At 38.0% G+C, this 21,412-nt stretch overlaps 1 protein-coding gene across 5 annotated transcripts in view; it reads right to left on the bottom strand.

Moving 5' to 3' along the window:
• Nucleotides 1-21,412, bottom strand: part of LOC129722405 (integrin alpha-PS2) — a 180,590-nt gene that overhangs the window by 68,333 nt on the left and 90,845 nt on the right. For all 5 annotated transcript variants that reach the window (XM_055675850.1, XM_055675813.1, XM_055675822.1 and 2 more), the window contains exons 5-6: nt 20,558-20,687; nt 11,283-11,344 (exon numbers count right to left, since the gene is read on the bottom strand). In XM_055675850.1, the coding sequence (XP_055531825.1) occupies nt 11,283-11,344; nt 20,558-20,687 (192 nt within the window). The remainder of the gene's footprint in view (nt 1-11,282; nt 11,345-20,557; nt 20,688-21,412) is intronic.

The following is a 21,412-nucleotide window of genomic DNA, read 5'->3' on the forward strand; positions in this document are numbered from 1 at the left end:
TAAAATTTGGCACGCTAAATTGTTTGAATAATTGTGATGAAGAAGGTGTTCTGAATAAAAACAATAAAAGATTCATTATGGGAAAAGAAGCAAAATTAAAAGTAGCGAAGTAAAATTAAGAAGGAAAAAGAATTCCAATGGACAAAAAACACATGATGGAAAAGTGAAGTCTAAAACATTAAGGACAGTAATTGGAAACACATTGAAAAGAAAACTGGTAAAAGAAGAACAACGAAGCAAAAATCAAAAAATCTGGAAAAGGGAAAAATAAAAGTAGCTACAACATTACATTATAAACTGTCGGAGTATGATGAAAAAGAGAAGTGTAAAGAATGAAGAGCAACATCAAAAAAATCATCAACAGAAAAGAGGAAATAGAAAAGGAGAAAAAGAAAAATAAGATCCAAAATAATATATCCGCATAACACTAAAATGGTATAAAATAATTAATGAAAACTTTTCGAAATATCGATAAAACCAAAAAATTGTACCAAATAAATAAAGCAAAAAGCAAAACGGAAAATACATCCGAAAAGAAAAACAAAAAAAAAACAGAGCAAGTGCATAAAATATGGAAAAATTTGGTGAAAAATAATGAAAAAGGAATTATCCGAAGAGAAAATAAAGGGAATACATACTTAAAAGCAGGTTCTACAAAAAAGGAAACTAACTTGAATATAGACAAAAATTCGAAGAGAAAAAATGTGAAATAAGTTAAGCTATAAAACACAGTGCAAACAAAAACACGACGGAGTTCGAGATAAAAAAATGATATACTCACTCATATAGATGGGAAAAATTTAAGAGTAATATTGAACAAACAAAAGGTTGATGAAAAAGTGTAAAAGATGAAGAACAGTAATTAAAAATCAAAATGAAGAAGTAATTAAATTAATTAAAAAGGAGATGAAAAGATGCAAACGAATTTAACACCAAGCGGTATACAATACTTGAAAAAAAATGACGAAATGAGTGTTATACAAAAAAAGGATATAACAAAAACACAAAAAAAAACAAGAGAAGAAAAATGAAAAAGGAATGAAAGATATAAGAAAAAAAAACATTTAAATAACGAAGAAAAAGAAAATATAAGTCGCTACATAAGATCAAATGAATAAAAACAATAAACATGAATGGGCAAACTGCGACGAAAAGGGAAAATGTGAAAGATGGAAAACGTTCGTGAAAAAAAAAACAATAAAAAATAGAAGAAATGAATCAAATTTGGCATAATAGGGAACAAAACAGCGGAAAAGAAAAAAATGAAAAGGAAAATAAGCAGCTTAAAAAAATAAAAGCGAATTACATTGAAAAAATATCTGAAATGTGGATAAAAATCATTGAAATGAGTGTAAAACAAAAAAAAGGAATAAATTAAAAAGTATGAGCAAAAAGAACATTTACGCATTATTTGGAGTTCGAGAGAAAAACAATACAAAATCAAAATGAGGGAAAGGATTGAAAATAACGATATAAAATTATAAAGTTTAATGAACAAAAAACGTAATGGAAAAAAGAAGTGTACAAGATGAAAGACAAAAATGATGATGAAAATGAGATCCAAAACGAATCAAATTTGACACCAATGATAGAAGAGAAAAATGTAACAAAAAAAACAGTAATTAGAAGCAAGTAAAACCATTAAAGAATGGTTGAGAAAAAAATTGTCAAAATGTGAAACAAATAAAAAACAAAGTTGAACAAAGAAGTTAAAGACCCAGAAACATGCAGAAGAAGGAAAGGAATAAAAGAATGGTTCGCGAAAAGATGAATAAAAGCAAGATGAAGAGAACGAAAATTTAAAGCAGCGAAATAAGATTATAAGGGAAATAGAATTTAAACAAACAGATAGAAAGTGATGGAAAGGAGAAATGTGAAAAAAAGAAAAAAAGAAAGGAGACATGGCAATAAAAACGAAAAAGGAAAATATAGAGACTGAAAAAATAAAAACTAATCACGCAGAAGAGAAGCTTAATAAAATATGAACAAAAAGATAAAGTTAAAATGATACAAGGTAAAACAGGAACAGTCATTAGGAGGACAAAATAAAAAAAAAATCAATATATAGGAAGATGAAGAAATCAATATAAGTAGAAGAAAAAACACCGAAAGTAAACAAGTGATATTACCTCAAGAAGAGTGTAAAAAATGAAAAAAGTGTTTTAGAAAAATAATAAAACATAACAAATCAAATCAAGTATGAAACCAAGATTCAAATAAAAGTGCAAACAGAAAAAATACTATAAGTGAAAAAAATTAAAATAAAAAAAATAATAGGGAAATACAAAAAAATAAACTAACTAAATTATGAACGAAAAATTTGCCAGAAAAAATAGGAATAAAATTATGAAAAAAGAGCAAATTTAAGGTTCCTAAATTAGGGTTCAAAAATAAAAAAGAAGATTTCCAGGTAGAAAAAAAAAACAAAATAAGATGAGGATACAGGAAAATTAAAGTAGCTTCATAATTCCTACAATTATATTCAATTACCAAAAAAATATATTAAAACGAAAAAACAAATAGCAAAAAGAAAACATATATAAGAAGAGACATACAAAAAAGGGTACAAGTTTTCTTATCATCTACCTAACATCAAGATGAAAAAGAGTGAAACATATAAAAGCAACGAAGTAAGATTAAAAGGGAACACGAACTCTCAGAAACTAATAAACAAAAAAACAATTAAGTGCAAAATGCATGAAACATCTCTCATTTGTATTTTGTTTCTTGTTCTGTGTGTTTTTGTTTCACAACTCTTTTTATGTTTCACTTTTCATCAATTATTCATCTATATTGTAGTAAGTTTTTCGCGTGTTTTTCGCTTTTATTTTTCCATTTTTTAATTACTTTTTTTCTTCTGCCTTTATTTTATTTATCTTGCTGTCAAATTCGATTCAGTTTGCAGCAAGTTCAATTTCTTCACTCCCTTTTTTCGTTTCTTTGATTATCCTTTGTTTTATAACCCTCGGTGTGAAATTTGATGCGTTTTCATTTTTCTCCTTTAATTATCATTTTTTGTTTTGCATTCTTTTTTCGCCTTCTCAATTATTTTTTGAATGTTTTTTGTTTTAATTGTTTATAGTTCGCATTATATGTTGTCTCTGTTTTCCTTCTTGTGATTTTTTTTATTCTACCACTATTTTATACTTCTTGGTATTTGATTCGGTTCACATATTTTTTCCACTTTTTCTCCGAATATAATTTACTCCTCTCATATTTGTCTCGCTCTTTATCTATTTTATTTTATTCCGTTTTTTTTTTATTCACATCTTCTCATTGGTTTTCTATCCATATTTCAGTTAAAGTTGCATTGAAAATCTCCTTTTCTCCTTTATTATCCTTTTTTTTCTTATTTTTTTCTCATTAATGTTCTCCATCTGCTCTTTTTCATCATACTTTGTCTATTCGTATAAAAGTTTTTTAATTGCGCAGAAAAATTTTTATCTGAACTACCCCCAGAAGTGAAAGTTCACATCTATGGGGACTTCAACCAAAACGCCGCTGACTTCATCTTGGACCCTGAAAACGAAAGCATCCCACTCCCAGTCGTTGGAGATAACATCACTTTGCACTTCATGTTTGACGAATTTGCTAAACTAGGCTTGAACCAGATTAACCATGTAAGAAACCGTGAAATTTGCTATTTGGACCTACTCTTAACGAATATCCATGAAGATTTCTGTGTGACCGAATCAGTTAACCCACTGTGGAAAAACGAAAAGTTTCACACAGCAATTGAATATTCTTTATTTCTACATGAATATCAAAGACCCAACGACTGTGAGTATGAGGCAGTCCTTGATTTCAAACTCGCGAACTATGCAAATATTAAAAACAAATTAAACTGTGTCAATTGGCAACAAATTTTTAGAGATGAAGAAAATGTCGAATCATCTGTTAGCGTCTTTTACAAAATTCTGTACAACATCATCTCTCAAGAGACTCCATTGAAGAAAAAACGACGCCACGCTAACACTAAACATCCAGTCTGGTTTAACAAACAAATAAAAAATTTAAAAAACCGCAAACAAAAAGCCCACAAAATTTTCAAAAAACACAATAGCAGTGAAAATCTAGCAATTTACTTGGAAATATGTGATCAACTGAACTTTGCAATAAGTGATGCATTTGAAGAATTCAATGCAAAACCTGAACTAGAAATTAAGTCTTGTCCAAAGAACTTCTTCAATTACGTCGAAACAAAACTAAAATCAGACTATTTTCCATCAATAATGCAACTCGATGAACATGTTGGTGATAACTCGGAGAAAAATTGCAATCTCTTTGCAAAATTTTTCCAGGAAATCTATACCACATTTTCCGAAGAAAATCGCGACCGCGATTATTTAGCATTTTATCCAGAATATCCAAGAAACGTTGGTGTCAACCAACTTCAGGTACAGGATGTTTTGCAGGGTCTGAGAAATTTAGACCCTTCCAAAGGACCTGGACCTGACGGAATACCTCCAGCACTCATGAAAAATCTTTCGAAGGAACTTACATCTCCTTTGTTCTGGCTGTTCAACATGTCGTTGGGAACTGGAGTCTTCCCAAATATATGGAAAAGCTCGTTTTTTGTGCCTATTTTCAAATCTGGGCGTAAATCTGAAATACGTAATTATCGTGGAATCGCTATTATCTCTTGCATTCCTAAACTCTTTGAGGCAATTGTCAATGAAAAGATATTTGCTCAAGTAAAAAATCGAATAACTGACAAACAACACGGCTTCTTCAGAGGCCGCTCTACATCCACAAATTTACTTGAATTCGTAGATTACTCATTGAATGCAATGGATAATGGGAACCATGTTGAAGCTCTTTATACAGACTTTAGCAAAGCATTTGATCGTATTGACATACCAATGCTACTTTTTAAACTGCAAAAAATTGGAATTGAGTCTGGTCTCCTGAAGTGGCTTGAATCATATTTAACAAACAGGCAACGAATAGTAAAATTTAATGGAAAAAAGTCAAATCCCATTCAAGTTACTTCAGGTGTTCCCCAAGGCTCCCACTTAGGACCACTTTTTTTATTTTGTACGTAAACGACATTTCCTCCATCCTCAAAAATATTAAAGTTCTATTATATACCGACGACATGAAGCTGTTTTTGGAAATAAAAAATCAAGAAGACATCTATGTATTTCAGAATGAAATCCACACATTTTACATCTGGTGTAAGAAAAGCCTACTTGAAGTAAATGTAAAAAAATGCAATGTAATATCCTTTAGCAGAAAATTAACAACGCACAAAATTGTAATTGCATTAGGGGATCAGAATGTGAAGAAATGTGATAAAGTTAGGGATTTGGGAATAATCTTAGATTCTAAACTTAATTTCATCGACCACTATAACACTATCATACACAAGGCAAACAACATGTTAGGGTTTATCAAACGCTTCTGCTACAATTTTCAAGACCCGTACACTATCAAAACTTTGTATATTGCCTATGTGAGGTCAATACTGGAATACTGTAGCATTGTGTGGTCTCCTCGTCCTGGTGTACATGAAGAAAGAATAGAATCAGTACAAAAGCAATTTCTACTATATGCTCTTCGTAAGCTAGGTTGGACCGCACATCGTCCTCCGTCATATGAAGCACGCTGCATGTTGATTGACATTCAAACATTAAAAGAACGGCGAGAGTACGCGATGGCTTCATTTGTAAACGATATCGTTTCGCGGAACGTTGAGCTCAGCTTCGACACCGTAGTTTATTTGCTCTAAACCATCATCGTACGGAATACGCAAAAAATGGACCTATAAATATTATGATGAATTCTTATAATCAACACTGCGAAGCCATTGACTTTACGATGTCCCGGTATAAACTGAAACAGTATTTCAAGTCCTTGAGGCTGAGGACACAAAATTAATTTGGTTTATGTTCGTGTATAGTTTAGAAATTAATGTAACCAGTCTACATATATGATTGATGAAATAAATAAATAACTTCATTAATAGTAGTTTTCTCGTATTTAATCTCACGTAACTACTTTAATTTTCTTTCACATTTTTATTATTATATTTTTTGTATCTCGAAATTATTTTATTTTTTTTTCAGCTCTAATTTATGATTCGTGTTCGTGTTTTAATTTTTTTTAATAAATAGGCAAACTATTTTTCCTTTTCGACTATTTCTGCCAACTCTTATTTTACATTTTCTTTTTTTAAAATTTGCATTGATATTTTAGTAAATATATTTTTCGTGTAATTCACTTTTTTCTTTCCCTCTATTTTCTTTTTGGTTATATAAGTCATTTTCCTCTATTTTTACCCATTATTCGACATGTTTTATGTATTTCATAATATGGAAGGATTTTGAGACGAAAAATCAAAAGTAGCTACGTGAGATTAAATAAAGAAAATCAATTCATTATCATTGGACAAAGTATGACGGAAGAAGTTTAAAGGAATAGGAATCTAAATGAGGAAAAAAATAACAGTAAAAAGGAATAGGAGGTAAAAGTGCAAATTTAAAAGAATATGACACCAAGAGCTATGAAAAAGACATTAAAAATGCGAATCAAACAAAACAATACAAAAAATATTGTTAGACAATGCGATGCGAAAAAGTGAAATATTGTATTAAAGTGAAGAAGACAAGGAGCAAAATCAAAACATCCAAGAGATGAGAAAATATACTTATGTAATTATTGAACGGCCCCATTGGCACCGAAAGATATAAAATAGTAGATAAAGAAATAAGTAGAAAAATAAACTAAATGAAAACATTGAGGCAAAATTACATAAAAACGAGATTTACTAAACTATGAAAAAATTCAAAGATAAATAACAACATAAAAACATAAATGAAAAGCACAAGCAAAGGATAAAAATTAAAAAGAAGTTCAAGAGATCAGAGAGATGTAAAAACATAAAACACCGTAGTATGATTAAAAGGGGAAAGAGACAAAAACAAAAAAGCGTGATGAAAAAAGATATGTAAAAGATGACGAACGGTTCTCAGAGAAAATTGTGATAAATAAAGAAAAATGAAAAAATAAAATAAAAATAAATAAAATGGATAAATTTATCGGTAAAAAAAATGAAAACAAAAAATATTAGTAATCGAAAGCGGAGATAGAAATATGAATAACATCAGTAGCAAAAAAGAAATAAGAAACTAAAAAAGAAAAATTGATACAGTACAAAAACACAAAAAACTGAACACTCAAGTTGTGACACGAGTCCATATTCGCATTGTCTGAAAGTAAGCAAAATCAAAGGCAAACAGAAAAAAAAATAATATGAGGACAAGAAAAAAAAAATAAAGAAGTGAGATCAAAAAGAAAATACAATTATAGAGATAATATAAAGATGAAGTGTGATAGAAAAAAAGTGTAGAAAAGTGAAGACAGTAGTAAGAGGAAAATTGAAGAAGAAAGCATTTGTAAAAAAGAGAAACAAAAAACAACGCAAATGGATCAAGACACCAAGAGGCATGAAATGGTAGAAAACGAGAAAAAAACCAAAACTGAAACTGAAAAATGCGTAATATAAAAAACTAGTTGAACGTTCCCGGCGATGCTCGGGATCAAAGGTTTTAAATTTAAGAATCATTTTTTACAATTCATTACTGCTTTAGCACAACTTACTTAAAAAATATTTCACATCTTATACGTTCATCATCACTTTAAATACTTCAATATTTTGGGAACAGAATACACATAAACTGGAAGTCGCCATATCGGATTTTCAAACGACGTATGGAGTTCCACTTTCGGAATTATTGAAATGGTTGGCCGAATACTACTTTAGATTATTTTTCTGAAGCCGGGAGCCGCTGTTTTGGAAAATGTTGTGTGGAGTCATCCCAGTTTCGAATATACCTATACTGGGTGATATTCGGGCTATTTGACAATCGTTTACAGGATAACCTCTTTTTAGGAAATTAAAGTAAGTAAGAAGAATTGAGCATGGCCACTCATGCTTATTTCCCCTCTATAATGAAATCTAAAGAGATGCTTGTGATTTTTTTCAAAACGAAAATGTTTGTTGGTGTCCAAGGAACACGTCTGAGAAGAAGTGAAGGTTTTCTGATAACTAACAATTGTGCTTTAATCCACAAAACTATGTAGAAAATAAAAAATGACTTTCAGTGCTTAAGTCGCCTCTGAATCTATATTCAAACCAATGAAATGGGACCTTTCCTCCAGCTAAATGTTCCAAGATCTAGTTTGGGTAAAGGTAAAAAAGTAAATCGAATCCCGTAATGTGTTACTATTCACAAATCTACGAATACATCAGAAATGTAAATTTTTTATGCTCGACTCGTACTGATTCAAAACATGGATTTTTCTGCAGAAAAACATTTGGAAATGTTGAAGAAATAACGAACATTTTATAGAAAGAAAAATCACATGTCATCGTTTTGAATTTTGATTAAGATGCGATTTGAGCTTATGCTTAAAAAGTCAAAGTTTTGCTTGTATTATATGTTTTTAAAAAAATCATAGAAAGTATTTTAAGGCGTTTCTTTGTATGCAGAAAATCATCTTCAAAAATGCTTCGAACATACGTAGTTTTTTGAGTAATGTGTCAACTTTTAGCAATAAGATACGTGTTATTTTTTCTCAAATGTCTTTCCTGAACATTAACTAACATTTTATTGGAAAACAATCACATATCATAGCTTTGAATTTGTATTTGCAGATAAATTGAGCCTAAATTTTCATGATTTTGCACGTTTTACTTAGTTTTGTGAATAATATCTACATACCTATCATTTCTTTTAAAATGTCATTCCTGAACATGAACGAACATTTCATTGAAAAAAATCACATGTCATCGCTTTGAATTATGATTTAGAGACAAATTAAGCTTAAAAATCTTGGTTTTGCATTTTTCACGTAGTTTTATTAAAATTATTTAAATTTCAAATGATCAGGTACTTATTATTTTCCTTTAATTTCATCTTAAAAAAATCACAGATCATAGATTCGAATTTTGATTTAAAGGCAAATGTCTTTGGCAATGTCTTTCTTGAACATCAACGAACTTTTTAATGAAAAAAAAACCACATGTCATCTCTTTGAGTTTTGATTTGGAGACGAATTGAGTATAAAAAGTCATAATTTTACATGTCTTACGTAGTTCTGTGAATATTATTTCAAGTTTTTGTAATTAGCTATTAATTATTATTCTTCGAGCGTCTTTCCTGAACATTAACGAACATTTTATTGAAAAAAGGATCTCATGTCATCGCTTTGAATTTTGGTTTAGAGGTAAATTTAGCACAAAAAGGCACAATTTTGCATGTTTTACGTAGTTTATAATATCGTAGTTTATAATATAGTAGTTAATAATATCTCAAGTTTTAGTAATCAGATACTAATTATTTTTCCTCGAATGTCTTTCCTGAACGTAACAAACATTTTAATGAAAAAAGAATCACATGTCATCGCTTTGAATTTTTATTTAAAGGCAAATTCAGCTTGAACAGTCATAATTTTGCATGTTTTACGTAGTTTTGTGAATAATATCTCAAGTTTTAGTAATCAAATACTAATTACTTTTCCTCGAATGTCTTTCCTGAACGTAACAAACATTTTAATGAAAAAAGAATCATATGTCATCGCTTTGAATTTTGATTTAGAGGCAAATTCAGCTTGAAAAGTCATAATTTTGCATGTTTTACGTAGTTTTGTGAATAATATCTCAAATTGTAGTAATCAGATACTAATTATTTTTCTCCGAATGTCTTTCCTGAACATCAGCGAACATTTTCCGGTTAAAAAACCTTTATGTCACCGCTTATTTTTCTGATTTAGAACGATTTTAAATGATAATGATTACTGTACACCACAGGGACGGAGGGAATAATATCAATAAGATCAAGCGTTACGGAATTCCATTTTTATATAGTAGAAGATGGAAGAAATACAGATCGAAGAAATATTATAAAACTACAAATTATTAAAAAGAAAAGAAGGAAAAACATAACAAATTCATGAAAACACTTTGAGAAAAAAAGGAGATAAATCTTGAGGGATCATCTAAAAGGTATCTATATTGGATAATAAAATTTGAGAAACAAAAGATAATTCAATTGCATATCATGCTGGCATTGATCGGTTCATTTTACCCTGATCGAGTCACAGGTCAAATTTTTTAACAAGGAATTCCGCAGCATATTCACGATTCCAGGAAAACTGGGACAGAAGCATAGGATTGAACAAACAACTATCAAACCAGTCAAAGTTCAGAGCACGGAGTTTCGGGAGCTACACTCCCGTGTGACCCGCTCGTAATTCGTCATATCGGGGCACGGAATGGACTAAACAAAATAACACAGCTCGAAGGTAGGAGGAGGACACATCAATTTCGTGTGTGCGATTATTGCACATATGAATAATTTAACATATTATTCGTTTTCGCGTACTGTGCGCTGCTGTGTAAAACAACAGCAACAGCGAAAAAAAAAAACGAGGGCGGCTTCCCGGGAGTGGGTAAACTTTAACGATCATGATTTTTCGACTTAACCCCGCCGCGCGGGTTGGCCGGATCGAACGGGAATCGAAGTTCGAAAAATGCACAGTGAGAAAAACAAATGTCGTCACCAGCAGCTTGGTGGCCAATTTTAGTGTAAAGGATTTTTTCTCTCGGTGTTTGAACCAATCGGTTTTGGACTTCTGTGGCCCCGTGGGAGACCGAGAGACCACAGAGAGTTATGGACTTTATGGTGGAATTAATATGCACCGGGAACAACATCGCGCGCTATCGCAGATAACGGCCCGGTGTTGTGGGTTTTTCTTTGTGAGGAAGATTCTTTGACCGCTCTGCTTCGAACAGCGATATTCATACTTGGATTTGCATAAATTCGTGGAATACAAACGATCTGCATTTCTGGTAATGCGCGCTCGCGGTATTGATGAGTATGCAGTTTAATGTTGTTACGTGGGCTGGCCAGGGCTGTAACGTAATCAAGATTCACCGCTTTCGAGGTTGGTTGATTTACATTTCAACCCTGCGCTTCCGACAGGAGTCCAATTGAAACATCATGATTTCGGTCGTCGTCGTCGAGAAAAAAAACGGTAGCCACCGTGGCAGCAGAGTGAATTGTGTGCGCTTAGACAGAGACAAACTTGCTGAGGAGAAGACGGAATAAAATAAAAGAAACATTCACGAAACTCTTGCAAGTCGGGAAAGGTCGTAAAAGCATCGCACGGAGATCCGCCACGCCACCAGATAGTTCGGCCCGCAGTCGGTTCAGGTCTCAGGAAGATGCGAGCGACCGCGAGCCGGAGAGAGAGAGAGATGTCAGTTTTCCACTTACCTTAGTCAGTGAGGCACTGAAACCAGCCTGACATGATCCTTGCCGATGATAACCCCAGTACACTGGAAATAAAGAAAATAGGGAATTGAGCAGTGAGCAATGTAGTAAAGAAGTAACGAGAAGAAGGAAAAAAATATACAGCTAAGATGTACACAAAAATGCAGCAGCAGCAGCGCAGACGGTTTAAATTGAAACATATGTTTGAAAATCTCTATCCGCCACTTTACGGTGAATTTAACGACATCTGAGCCGGATGTTTATGGGGTTTCGCAGGAAGACCGTACAAACTGTCGAATGTCTCTCTCTAACTGTACCTTTTCCCCCTGCGGCTGACTGACAGACTATAACTGCCGATTGCATCGTACTTTTCATGTGTGCTCTTTCGAAGTAACAACCCACCAAACTACATCTGGTAATGTAACACATTGTTTCACTTTTGTTCCGGATGACGAGTCGGCACAAATTGATACTTTGTACCTTTAGTGGTTAGTTGGAGGCACTGGATGAACATATGTTTTATCTTACTTCGCTTCAACCATTTGTCTTACTCTGATGAAAAAATAGGTTCCGAATTACGAAAAACTGAGACCAGCTCCCGCGGTTACCCAGTTATCTAAGCTAGTGGTTTCCGCAGCCCAGAAGTGGCCGCTGTCACCACCGACTCACAACTCATCAAGTCGTAAAAGTTTGGTTTATTTACAGCCTACAAGACGACCGGAACGGAACAATGGACAAATTCGTATCGCTGACTGCGAATCGAACATTAAAAAAATAGTTTGGGGTCGTGTGAAGCATTTTTCCTGCTCGTAATAATAAGTCGACTCCCCGTTAAATGTTGATCGTTAACACCCGCGCCGACCGAAGCACGGAGACAACACAGACGATCATTTTCCCAGAGAATCGGGAAAGATACTTACTTCTTTTAATAGACTGCGATTAGATATGCCACAATGCACTTTTTAATAGTTATTTAAACATAATCCGCTCGTAATGTTGTTCTTCGGATGACAGTTTGACCCGCCTACTGTTGCTCTGCTTGGTAACCGAGATGTGACAGGAAAAAAAGACGTTGTCCAAATCGGTGTTATGACTTTTCTGGAGAAAAATCTCCGAATCAGACGGTGGATAAAATAACAAACCGAAACCGTAAATTATGGCCATAGTACAGTAGTCATGAACTTGGTTTCCGTGTTGGAAGTGTTTTATGCTTCTGTGTGCCGTGCGAAGGGTCCATCGGCATAAACCAGACCGGAAAGATGTCGACAATTAACAACACCGAGAGAGAGAAAGAGCAAAAAAACAAACATCACAATTCCCCTAGGGGGGCTCAGGGCGCGGGAAGAGGTTCAATGCTCTTGGGTGCTGGGGCTTTACAACTCATTTCGGTAGCTTTCCGCTCGGTCTGGGTGCACTTAGCACCGCTGTAATCGCAATCGTAAGCATCTCCGAAACAGATCAACGCACATTAATTTCCCTTTTCATAGCGCGGCCCGAGCAAGCGAGCGAGCGAGACGCGATCATCATCGTACTGAAACATGCAAACACAGAGCAGACGCGGCCGCCGGCCGATAAGCTTCCCGCTGGTTCCTCACGTGAGCCGGAAGATTAGGCGATCTATGCTGGGCAAGATAAGTGCATCCCGTGCAGCACGGACTTTTGCTATGCTCCCGCCGAGAGGTGGCAAGTGTTTATCGATGAAGGGGTTTGGTTGTCTTTCTTTAGGGCTATTTCACCTAGCGGTGCGGTCCGGTCTTGACTGGTACCCTTTTTATTTGCTAAAACACCTAGATTTTTTTTTAAGTCTTCGGTATTTAATCCTCGTTCTAATAAAAATATTTTATCCTAATTTAATTGAGAAAATTTGTTATGTTTTGCGATAGGTTAATAACAAATAAAATAAATGAAAATCAAATTAACTGTCCAACAATGCCATCTATCTATGATATCGGAATACGAGCAGTTTTCGAGCAATTTCAATCTGAGCGTCGTTGTCAGGGTGATTGCCAAAAAATCAACAACGTGTTTGTGAAGAAAGATGTCAAAATGTTGGTATAAAATCCACTAAAAATAATTACGGTGAATTTCAACTGTTTGCGATGAAAGTGCTTTCAGCCGAGTTGCCAGTATCGGTACTATCTGTGTATCGGTTTGGTTATGTTCGTTTGTTGACATTAGATATACCTTTCCATGCAAGCGCAGTAATTTTTCTAGAGTTATTTTTAAATTGCGAGGACTTTCACCGGAACGCCGCAAATATAATGTGCACGAATGCTATATGTACTGTATGGCGACTGAGAAAATTTGCGAAAGAAAAAGGTATAAAGTTAAAGTAATTTGTACTGTAATATGCAATTTGGGGAGAAGAACTCTATCTAGATTCTTTCAGGACGTGGCCAGAAATGTGGTACAGAATGCTCGAAAACCGACAGGAAAATGTCATCCAGGCAGCGTGAAGGCTCTGCCAAGGAGTGGTCAAACCCCTTATCCGAGCAGCCCTAAATAGAACCAAAAAGGTCGAGGCACTCTGGAAAACAGATCTGCCTCTATTCATCATTCGGACAAGGAATATAGGACGAGTATCGGTATGATCCAGTCTAAACAAACTCCAGAGCAACGTATTTGGATAACCCAAAACAGTTCATTTTTATGACCGATGAATTTAAAGGAAGACTTGACAAGTACGTATGCCGTAGCTACAGACAGGTCATTCCGTTAACCACCTCTGAGGAAACCTTTGGTGACCTTGTCGCTGCAGCTTTCCGGAGCTGTTAGTGCCAATTTTGGCTCTAACCTGACTCAATCCGGACCGTTGGATCGTATTAGATATTCCACGTCCAATTGTACTGGTTGTCGATAGATACTCTGGCCACCATTCGTTGGAATGGTGGCCAGAGTATCTATGTGCCATATCCTAATTTGGCACACAATTTACTGAGAAAAGTTTGGCATGTTTTCGGACCGAAGTCACCAAGAGTATTCGGAACATATCCAGATATAGCCAATGAATGACATTTGATGTGACTTTCGTTGAGTTATTGGTAGAATTGTTATTGATTTTTTTTTAACTCGCATAGTTCATAGACTTCGGGACAGTGTACGTCTAAGTTAAGAGAAATGAGTTTTGGCAGATAATGCGCGAGCATGGTTTTCCATAAAAACTGAATAGACTTATTCATGCCCCCCTTGATGGTACCACCACCGGCATCAGGGTAGCTGGTCCTTCGTGACGTTAGAAGGTTTGGAGCAAGGTTACGGGCTGTCGAACTTATTGTTCAACATCGCCTTGGAAGGTGCTATAAGGAGGGCTGACATGCAGAGAACCAGCACCATCATGACGAAGTCTTACGTGCTTCTAGGTTTTGCGGACGATATTGACATCATTGGTATTAACCGTAGAGCGGTGGAAGAGGCCTTTGCTGCGAGTAAGGGGCTTGTCAATAACTCTACCAAAACGAGAACATGGTGGCTGGTAGAGTGCGTGGTAGCTCGTCGGGTGTTGGTATTGCGGTGGTGATAGATGGGAAAACATTAGAAGTAATCGACGAGTTTATTTACCTATTTTCATTGGGGACGTGAGACAATAAGGTTAGCCGTGAGATAAAGAAACGAATAGCGGCCGCGAACAGTACCTTCTACAAACTGCGTAATCAGTTGAGGTTGCGCAACCTACAAACCCGTATGAAATTAGTATCCTATAACACGCTGATACTCCCGGTGGCCCTCTATGATCATGGAGCAGGGTCTTTGAAAAAGGCTGATCAGCGAGATCTTGGTATTTTGAGCGTATAATCTTGCGGTCAATCCTTGGTGACCAACTGGAAAATAATATTTGGTGGAGACGCATGAACCATGAAGTGTGCCAAGCATATGAGTGACAAGGCAGCAGAACGTTGGTTTCATAGTTTTGGGTAACCAGAAGTAGAGAGACATCCGGTGGAGGCCCACAGATGACCGTATATGCGTGCTGAGGACAATGTCTTCAACTACTACGACAAACCCAATGACGTCGAGGACGAGTTCTATGATAAGCTCGAGCGGAGTTATGTGCGAGTGCCCAAAACACGACCTAAAAATCGTAACCGTCCTCAATCCGTTGACCAATGATAACGGCCTGAGGCTGATAAACTTTCTTGCAACCAGAGGAACGGTCATCTCTAACACCTGCCTGTCTGTCTGTCTGTCTGTCTGTCTGTCTGTCTGTCTGTCTGTCTGTCTGTCTGTCTGTCTGTCTGTCTGTCTGTCTGTCTCTGTCTGTCTGTCTGTCTGTCTGTCTGTCTGTCTGTCTGTCTGTCTGTCTGTCTGTCTGTCTGTCTGTCTGTCTGTCTGTCTGTCTCTGTCTGTCTCTGTCTGTCTGTCTGTCTGTCTGTCTGTCTGTCTGTCTCTGTCTGTCTGTCTGTCTGTCTGTCTGTCTGTCTGTCTGTCTGTCTGTCTGTCTGTCTGTCTGTCTGTCTGTCTGTCTGTCTGTCTGTCTGTCTGTCTGTCTGTCTGTCTGTCTGTCTGTCTGTCTGTCTGTCTGTCTGTCTGTCTGTCTGTCTGTCTGTCTGTCTGTCTGTCTGTCTGTCTGTCTGTCTGTCTGTCTGTCTGTCTGTCTGTCTGTCTGTCTGTCTGTCTGTCTGTCTGTCTGTCTGTCTGTCTGTCTGTCTGTCTGTCTGTCTGTCTGTCTGTCTGTCTGTCTGTCTGTCTGTCTGTCTGTCTGTCTGTCTGTCTGTCTGTCTGTCTGTCTGTCTGTCTGTCTGTCTGTCTGTCTGTCTGTCTGTCTGTCTGTCTGTCTGTCTGTCTGTCTGTCTGTCTGTCTGTCTGTCTGTCTGTCTGTCTGTCTGTCTGTCTGTCTGTCTGTCTGTCTGTCTGTCTGTCTGTCTGTCTGTCTGTCTGTCTGTCTGTCTGTCTGTCTGTCTGTCTGTCTGTCTGTCTGTCTGTCTGTCTGTCTGTCTGTCTGTCTGTCTGTCTGTCTGTCTGTCTGTCTGTCTGTCTGTCTGTCTGTCTGTCTGTCTGTCTGTCTGTCTGTCTGTCTGTCTGTCTGTCTGTCTGTCTGTCTGTCTGTCTGTCTGTCTGTCTGTCTGTCTGTCTGTCTGTCTGTCTGTCTGTCTGTCTGTCTGTCTGTCTGTCTGTCTGTCTGTCTGTCTGTCTGTCTGTCTGTCTGTCTGTCTGTCTGTCTGTCTGTCTGTCTGTCTGTCTGTCTGTCTGTCTGTCTGTCTGTCTGTCTGTCTGTCTGTCTGTCTGTCTGTCTGTCTGTCTGTCTGTCTGTCTGTCTGTCTGTCTGTCTGTCTGTCTGTCTGTCTGTCTGTCTGTCTGTCTGTCTGTCTGTCTGTCTGTCTGTCTGTCTGTCTGTCTGTCTGTCTGTCTGTCTGTCTGTCTGTCTGTCTGTCTGTCTGTCTGTCTGTCTGTCTGTCTGTCTGTCTGTCTGTCTGTCTGTCTGTCTGTCTGTCTGTCTGTCTGTCTGTCTGTCTGTCTGTCTGTCTGTCTGTCTGTCTGTCTGTCTGTCTGTCTGTCTGTCTGTCTGTCTGTCTGTCTGTCTGTCTGTCTGTCTGTCTGTCTGTCTGTCTGTCTGTCTGTCTGTCTGTCTGTCTGTCTGTCTGTCTGTCTGTCTGTCTGTCTGTCTGTCTGTCTGTCTGTCTGTCTGTCTGTCTGTCTGTCTGTCTGTCTGTCTGTCTGTCTGTCTGTCTGTCTGTCTGTCTGTCTGTCTGTCTGTCTGTCTGTCTGTCTGTCTGTCTGTCTGTCTGTCTGTCTGTCTGTCTGTCTGTCTGTCTGTCTGTCTGTCTGTCTGTCTGTCTGTCTGTCTGTCTGTCTGTCTGTCTGTCTGTCTGTCTGTCTGTCTGTCTGTCTGTCTGTCTGTCTGTCTGTCTGTCTGTCTGTCTGTCTGTCTGTCTGTCTGTCTGTCTGTCTGTCTGTCTGTCTGTCTGTCTGTCTGTCTGTCTGTCTGTCTGTCTGTCTGTCTGTCTGTCTGTCTGTCTGTCTGTCTGTCTGTCTGTCTGTCTGTCTGAGACGCCTGCTGTCAGATCGCTAATGTTCAGATTGAAGGTCGATACTTTTCGAACGTTACGAATATTAGGTCTTTTCGGGGACCGCAAATCGCTCTCACCACTATCTTGCCGTGTTTAAGATCCACGCACGGTTGTCGAACGTGCCGAAATTTTGCACAGAGAGGACGATACGCTACAACATCCAGCGGTGACAAATGGGTGGCGTATCAGCTGAGTATTCCGGAACGCTGGATCAACAGATCTTCATGAACTCCACGACGGATCAAATCCTTACCCTGCGATAGATCCTAGATAAGTTGCGGAAATACAACCTTCAGACTCATCACCCGTTTGTGGATCACAAGGCGGGGTATAACTCAGTCAGACATCGATACAATTGGGATAAACCGTAAAGGCCTCTGGCTCTTTAGGAGAGCAACGACGAGGTTAGAGCACATCATCAACTCTACCAAAACGAAGTACTAACAGAAAACGTGGGGGTGCTATTGGCGTTGGTGCTGAAGTGAAGCTAGATGGGGAAATCTTCAACTGCAGTGGCAGGAGCAGCTGGCTTTCGAGAAGATTAGAGAACGGCTGCTCAGGGCCGGCAAATCTACATTAGCATCTACCATTCGTTCGGCATTGAACCACTACGGGTGTCCTCTGGGAGTGTAGAAAAACTGTAGGTGGTAAATGAGGATTTAGGCCATAGTTGTACCAGGCAATAATAAGACCAACGTAACCACACTAGCGAAGGCAGCCTTGACAAGTTGCAAAGACTAACTTTTATTTTATTTATCGCAGCAATGCATAGTGTTCCGCCGAAAACCTTAGGGGCATATATGCAAATGTTACCACTTCGTGAGCTTATCGTGAGGTGGAAGCGGAGAAGCGATTATACCTGCTCAGGAGACGAGGGAGACACTATTGATCGTGAAGAGCTATGGAAGATCATGGACGACTAACCAGGCTGAAAAAGGCCACGAAAGATAGTGTACAAGGTCTAGTAAACTACACCTCCTTACTTAACTCCTTACTTAAAGAGCACGAGTCGAGGACGATGCTCGAGGAAGACTTCCAGGTAACTGTACCATGAACCAAGTATCAAGAAAGTAGCTAAACTAGGAAAGAGCGAGTAATATTTTGTGGATGACGGAAAATAGCTCCGCAAGAAAGGGTTTCGCCATGGAACCGAGCGAAACAAGATGCTGAGGTGTACCACGTACTCGCTGGTGGGGCCAAATGCAGCAGGAAAAAAGCTACCCTGAGGTTCAGAACAGTTGCCCCCGAAATATTATAGCTTTTCAACCATTCCTGTGAAACTCAACGCCTCTAGCCAGTGGAGACCGGTTTTCTCAGACAGCGGCCCAGACCACTGCCTAGTTGAAGTGTGCCTGCGCTCAAAGCTGTATACCGTGTATCACACACGTAATGACCAAACCCCGCGGTGCAACGTCAAGCAGTTCTGGAATTCCCATGCTGCGAAGGAATACATACAGATACAGCAAGCAGGCAGGAAGACTGTGTAGCAGCCCCCTGATGTTTATGAAGTTCATTGTGAGATCGGGAAACTGAAGAGTCACTTCCAAGATTTGGGAGGAGGAAAAGCTACCAGACGAGTGAATGTAAAAAGTTTTCCGCCCCATCTACAAAAAGGGTTAATGCCGCTTACAAAATACTCTGCCAGATCCTGCTCCGTAGTCTATTACATTTAACCAGATGATTCTTGAGCCAGTACTAAGCGAGCTTCATGGGAGCCCGCACCACGGCGACCTACGATACAGTATAACTGATGTGCATGTGATGTGTTTCGGAGACTCTCTCGAGTTCCTTTGAAGCGCGCAGAGAGTTAAGACAGTTCGTGTATTTGGGATCCCTGGTGACCTTCGACAATAACACCAGCAAAGTGATCCAAGCTGGAAATAACTACGGATGACACTTCGATCAAATCAAGTGCGACGAGGCACGAAGTTGACGCTGTACAAAAGCCAAATAAGACCTGCGGTCCTCTACGAAATCGACACAATAACACTCCGCGTGGAGGACTCTAACACTCTTGGAGCTTTCGAACGGAAGGTGCTGCGGATCATCTAAGTGGAGTTTAGATGAAAGATGGAGAACCACTCTGCAAATATTGATTCGAATCCTACTTTGTTAGGGTAAAAGTACGCCAAAGATTTTTCGTTGTGAGCAACATTCGGTAACAACGCTCACCGCAGTACAAGGGATAACAACAAATTCATCCAGGAGTTTCACCGCTTTTTATTTAATTTGAAATACAACTACTTCCGGAGAAGTGGAAAGAGGTGCCAGCACTATACTCAACCTTTACAGATTACCGGTTTTTGACTGTTGAAATCTTATTACAATACGGTTGTACTTTCGGCTAAGCAATAACAAAAAAGGAGAACAATTTTTTTTACTGATCAGTGACATCTTCAAGGGGAAACTGTGGGAATAACTTGCCGATTAGAGGCTTTTTACATACCTAATAAAATTTTTAAACTAACCCACAAATCTATTTGCAGTGAACCTATTGCCATGGCGGATGGTAACGTTATAGAAAGTAGTTTGGATTTGGGAGGGGTAAGACAATACTTCGGGTAACATTTGAATAACATTCACCTGCTCCGCCCTTGCTGAAAGCTTGAAATTATATGAACGTAGATGAATGTATACGCATTCTAACAAAAACGTAGGTAACCACCATTAATGGCCACTCAATCTCCTCTCTAAAAATTTTAGACGTGGTATGCTATGCAACCTAACCGTAACTAGGATCATTCTACATTTATATGCTTTTTGAAGCTAGAAAGTAGAAAGTTTGACAATAACAAAATTCAATAGCGAGCTCTGAGGCAACTAGGTATTTTATCGGAGACAAGAATTGTGTTGATAGACTCAGATATAGTTGATAAGAGTGGAAGTTGAGCATTCGATTATTTAGAACTGCATAGCTTTCCACAGTGATTGCTGTACCTTTCTCGAAGAAAGACAAAAATAACCACCATCCGGTTGATTTACGACGCTTACATGATGAAGATTTTTCATCCCAAATAAATAGGGCATGGCAGCGATGATGATGGTTGGAAACAGCGAAATAACATTAGCGCTTTTTGTCAGTCGAATAAAACTGCTGCGATAATGAGTCCAATAGACTCGGATTGAATAGGAAAATAATCGACAACTGTGAGTTGAAATAGTAGCGTGGATATTGTGGAAACATTTATCACTCTTGAAGTCTTGAAGCCGACGAAGATGTGTTAACTTTCTCCTTCCATAATCAAATTTAAGTAGAAACTTCGGTAAACTTACTTGTTCGGCAAGGCGAATATTCATCAAACTGCTGCATATTGTTCCGAGCGATGTAGCAGGTTCCCACCGGTTCCACTCGTTCCACCTTCCGGGGCTGCAGCTGATGAAATACGTAACGGGGAGCACATGCCTGTGAAGGAGCAAAAAAAAACGTTATCTCACGAGAAAATAAAATCGTTTTTGACATTTGGTAGAATCCTTTCGCGAAAACAGAGCAGGCCGACAAAAAAAAGACGTTTCACCCCGATCAAATGTCATCGCTCGCCCCGGATAGCGCTCGAACAAATTGAGCTTAATCAAAAGTACATTCCGGATCGTAAAGAGGAAAGTTCATTCGCGCTTCGCGATTCTACAAATCACATCCCGATGTAAGATCCACAGAGGGAACAACACAACACACACAAACAGAAACGAAAAAAAAGAAGCTGGCCATTTCTCAAATATGGCAACCAGTATCGAACGGTATCATCGCGCGTCCTACAACCGGACAAATAACTTCTTCTGTGTCAACTTCTGCTGCTGCTGGTTAGCGAAGTTGGCGGGCTGGGACTGGGAGGTTCATTGCAGCAACAGCGACCGATCGTGTCCAACCTTAAGGTCTTCCTGCCACCTTGAGCGGCTACCGTGCCGCAGAGTCCGAACGAAGAAAAACGACCTGTGCCGACCAACCAACCGGGCAGACCCCTAAATGGTCAAAACAATGCGATTTTATTGTTGTTTTCGCTGTGTTCCGACTCTCCCGGCTACTTGCCTGCCTAGTGTGGCAGCACTTGATTTGTCCATATCGAACGACTAACCGGGCAAACCGGGCTTCGGCGGAGCTCCACGGCCGGAGTGGGGTTGCGGTTGAAAGAA

The sequence above is a fragment of the Wyeomyia smithii genome, chromosome 1 (assembly GCF_029784165.1).
Source record: "Wyeomyia smithii strain HCP4-BCI-WySm-NY-G18 chromosome 1, ASM2978416v1, whole genome shotgun sequence".
Classification (NCBI taxonomy): Eukaryota; Metazoa; Arthropoda; class Insecta; order Diptera; family Culicidae; genus Wyeomyia; species Wyeomyia smithii.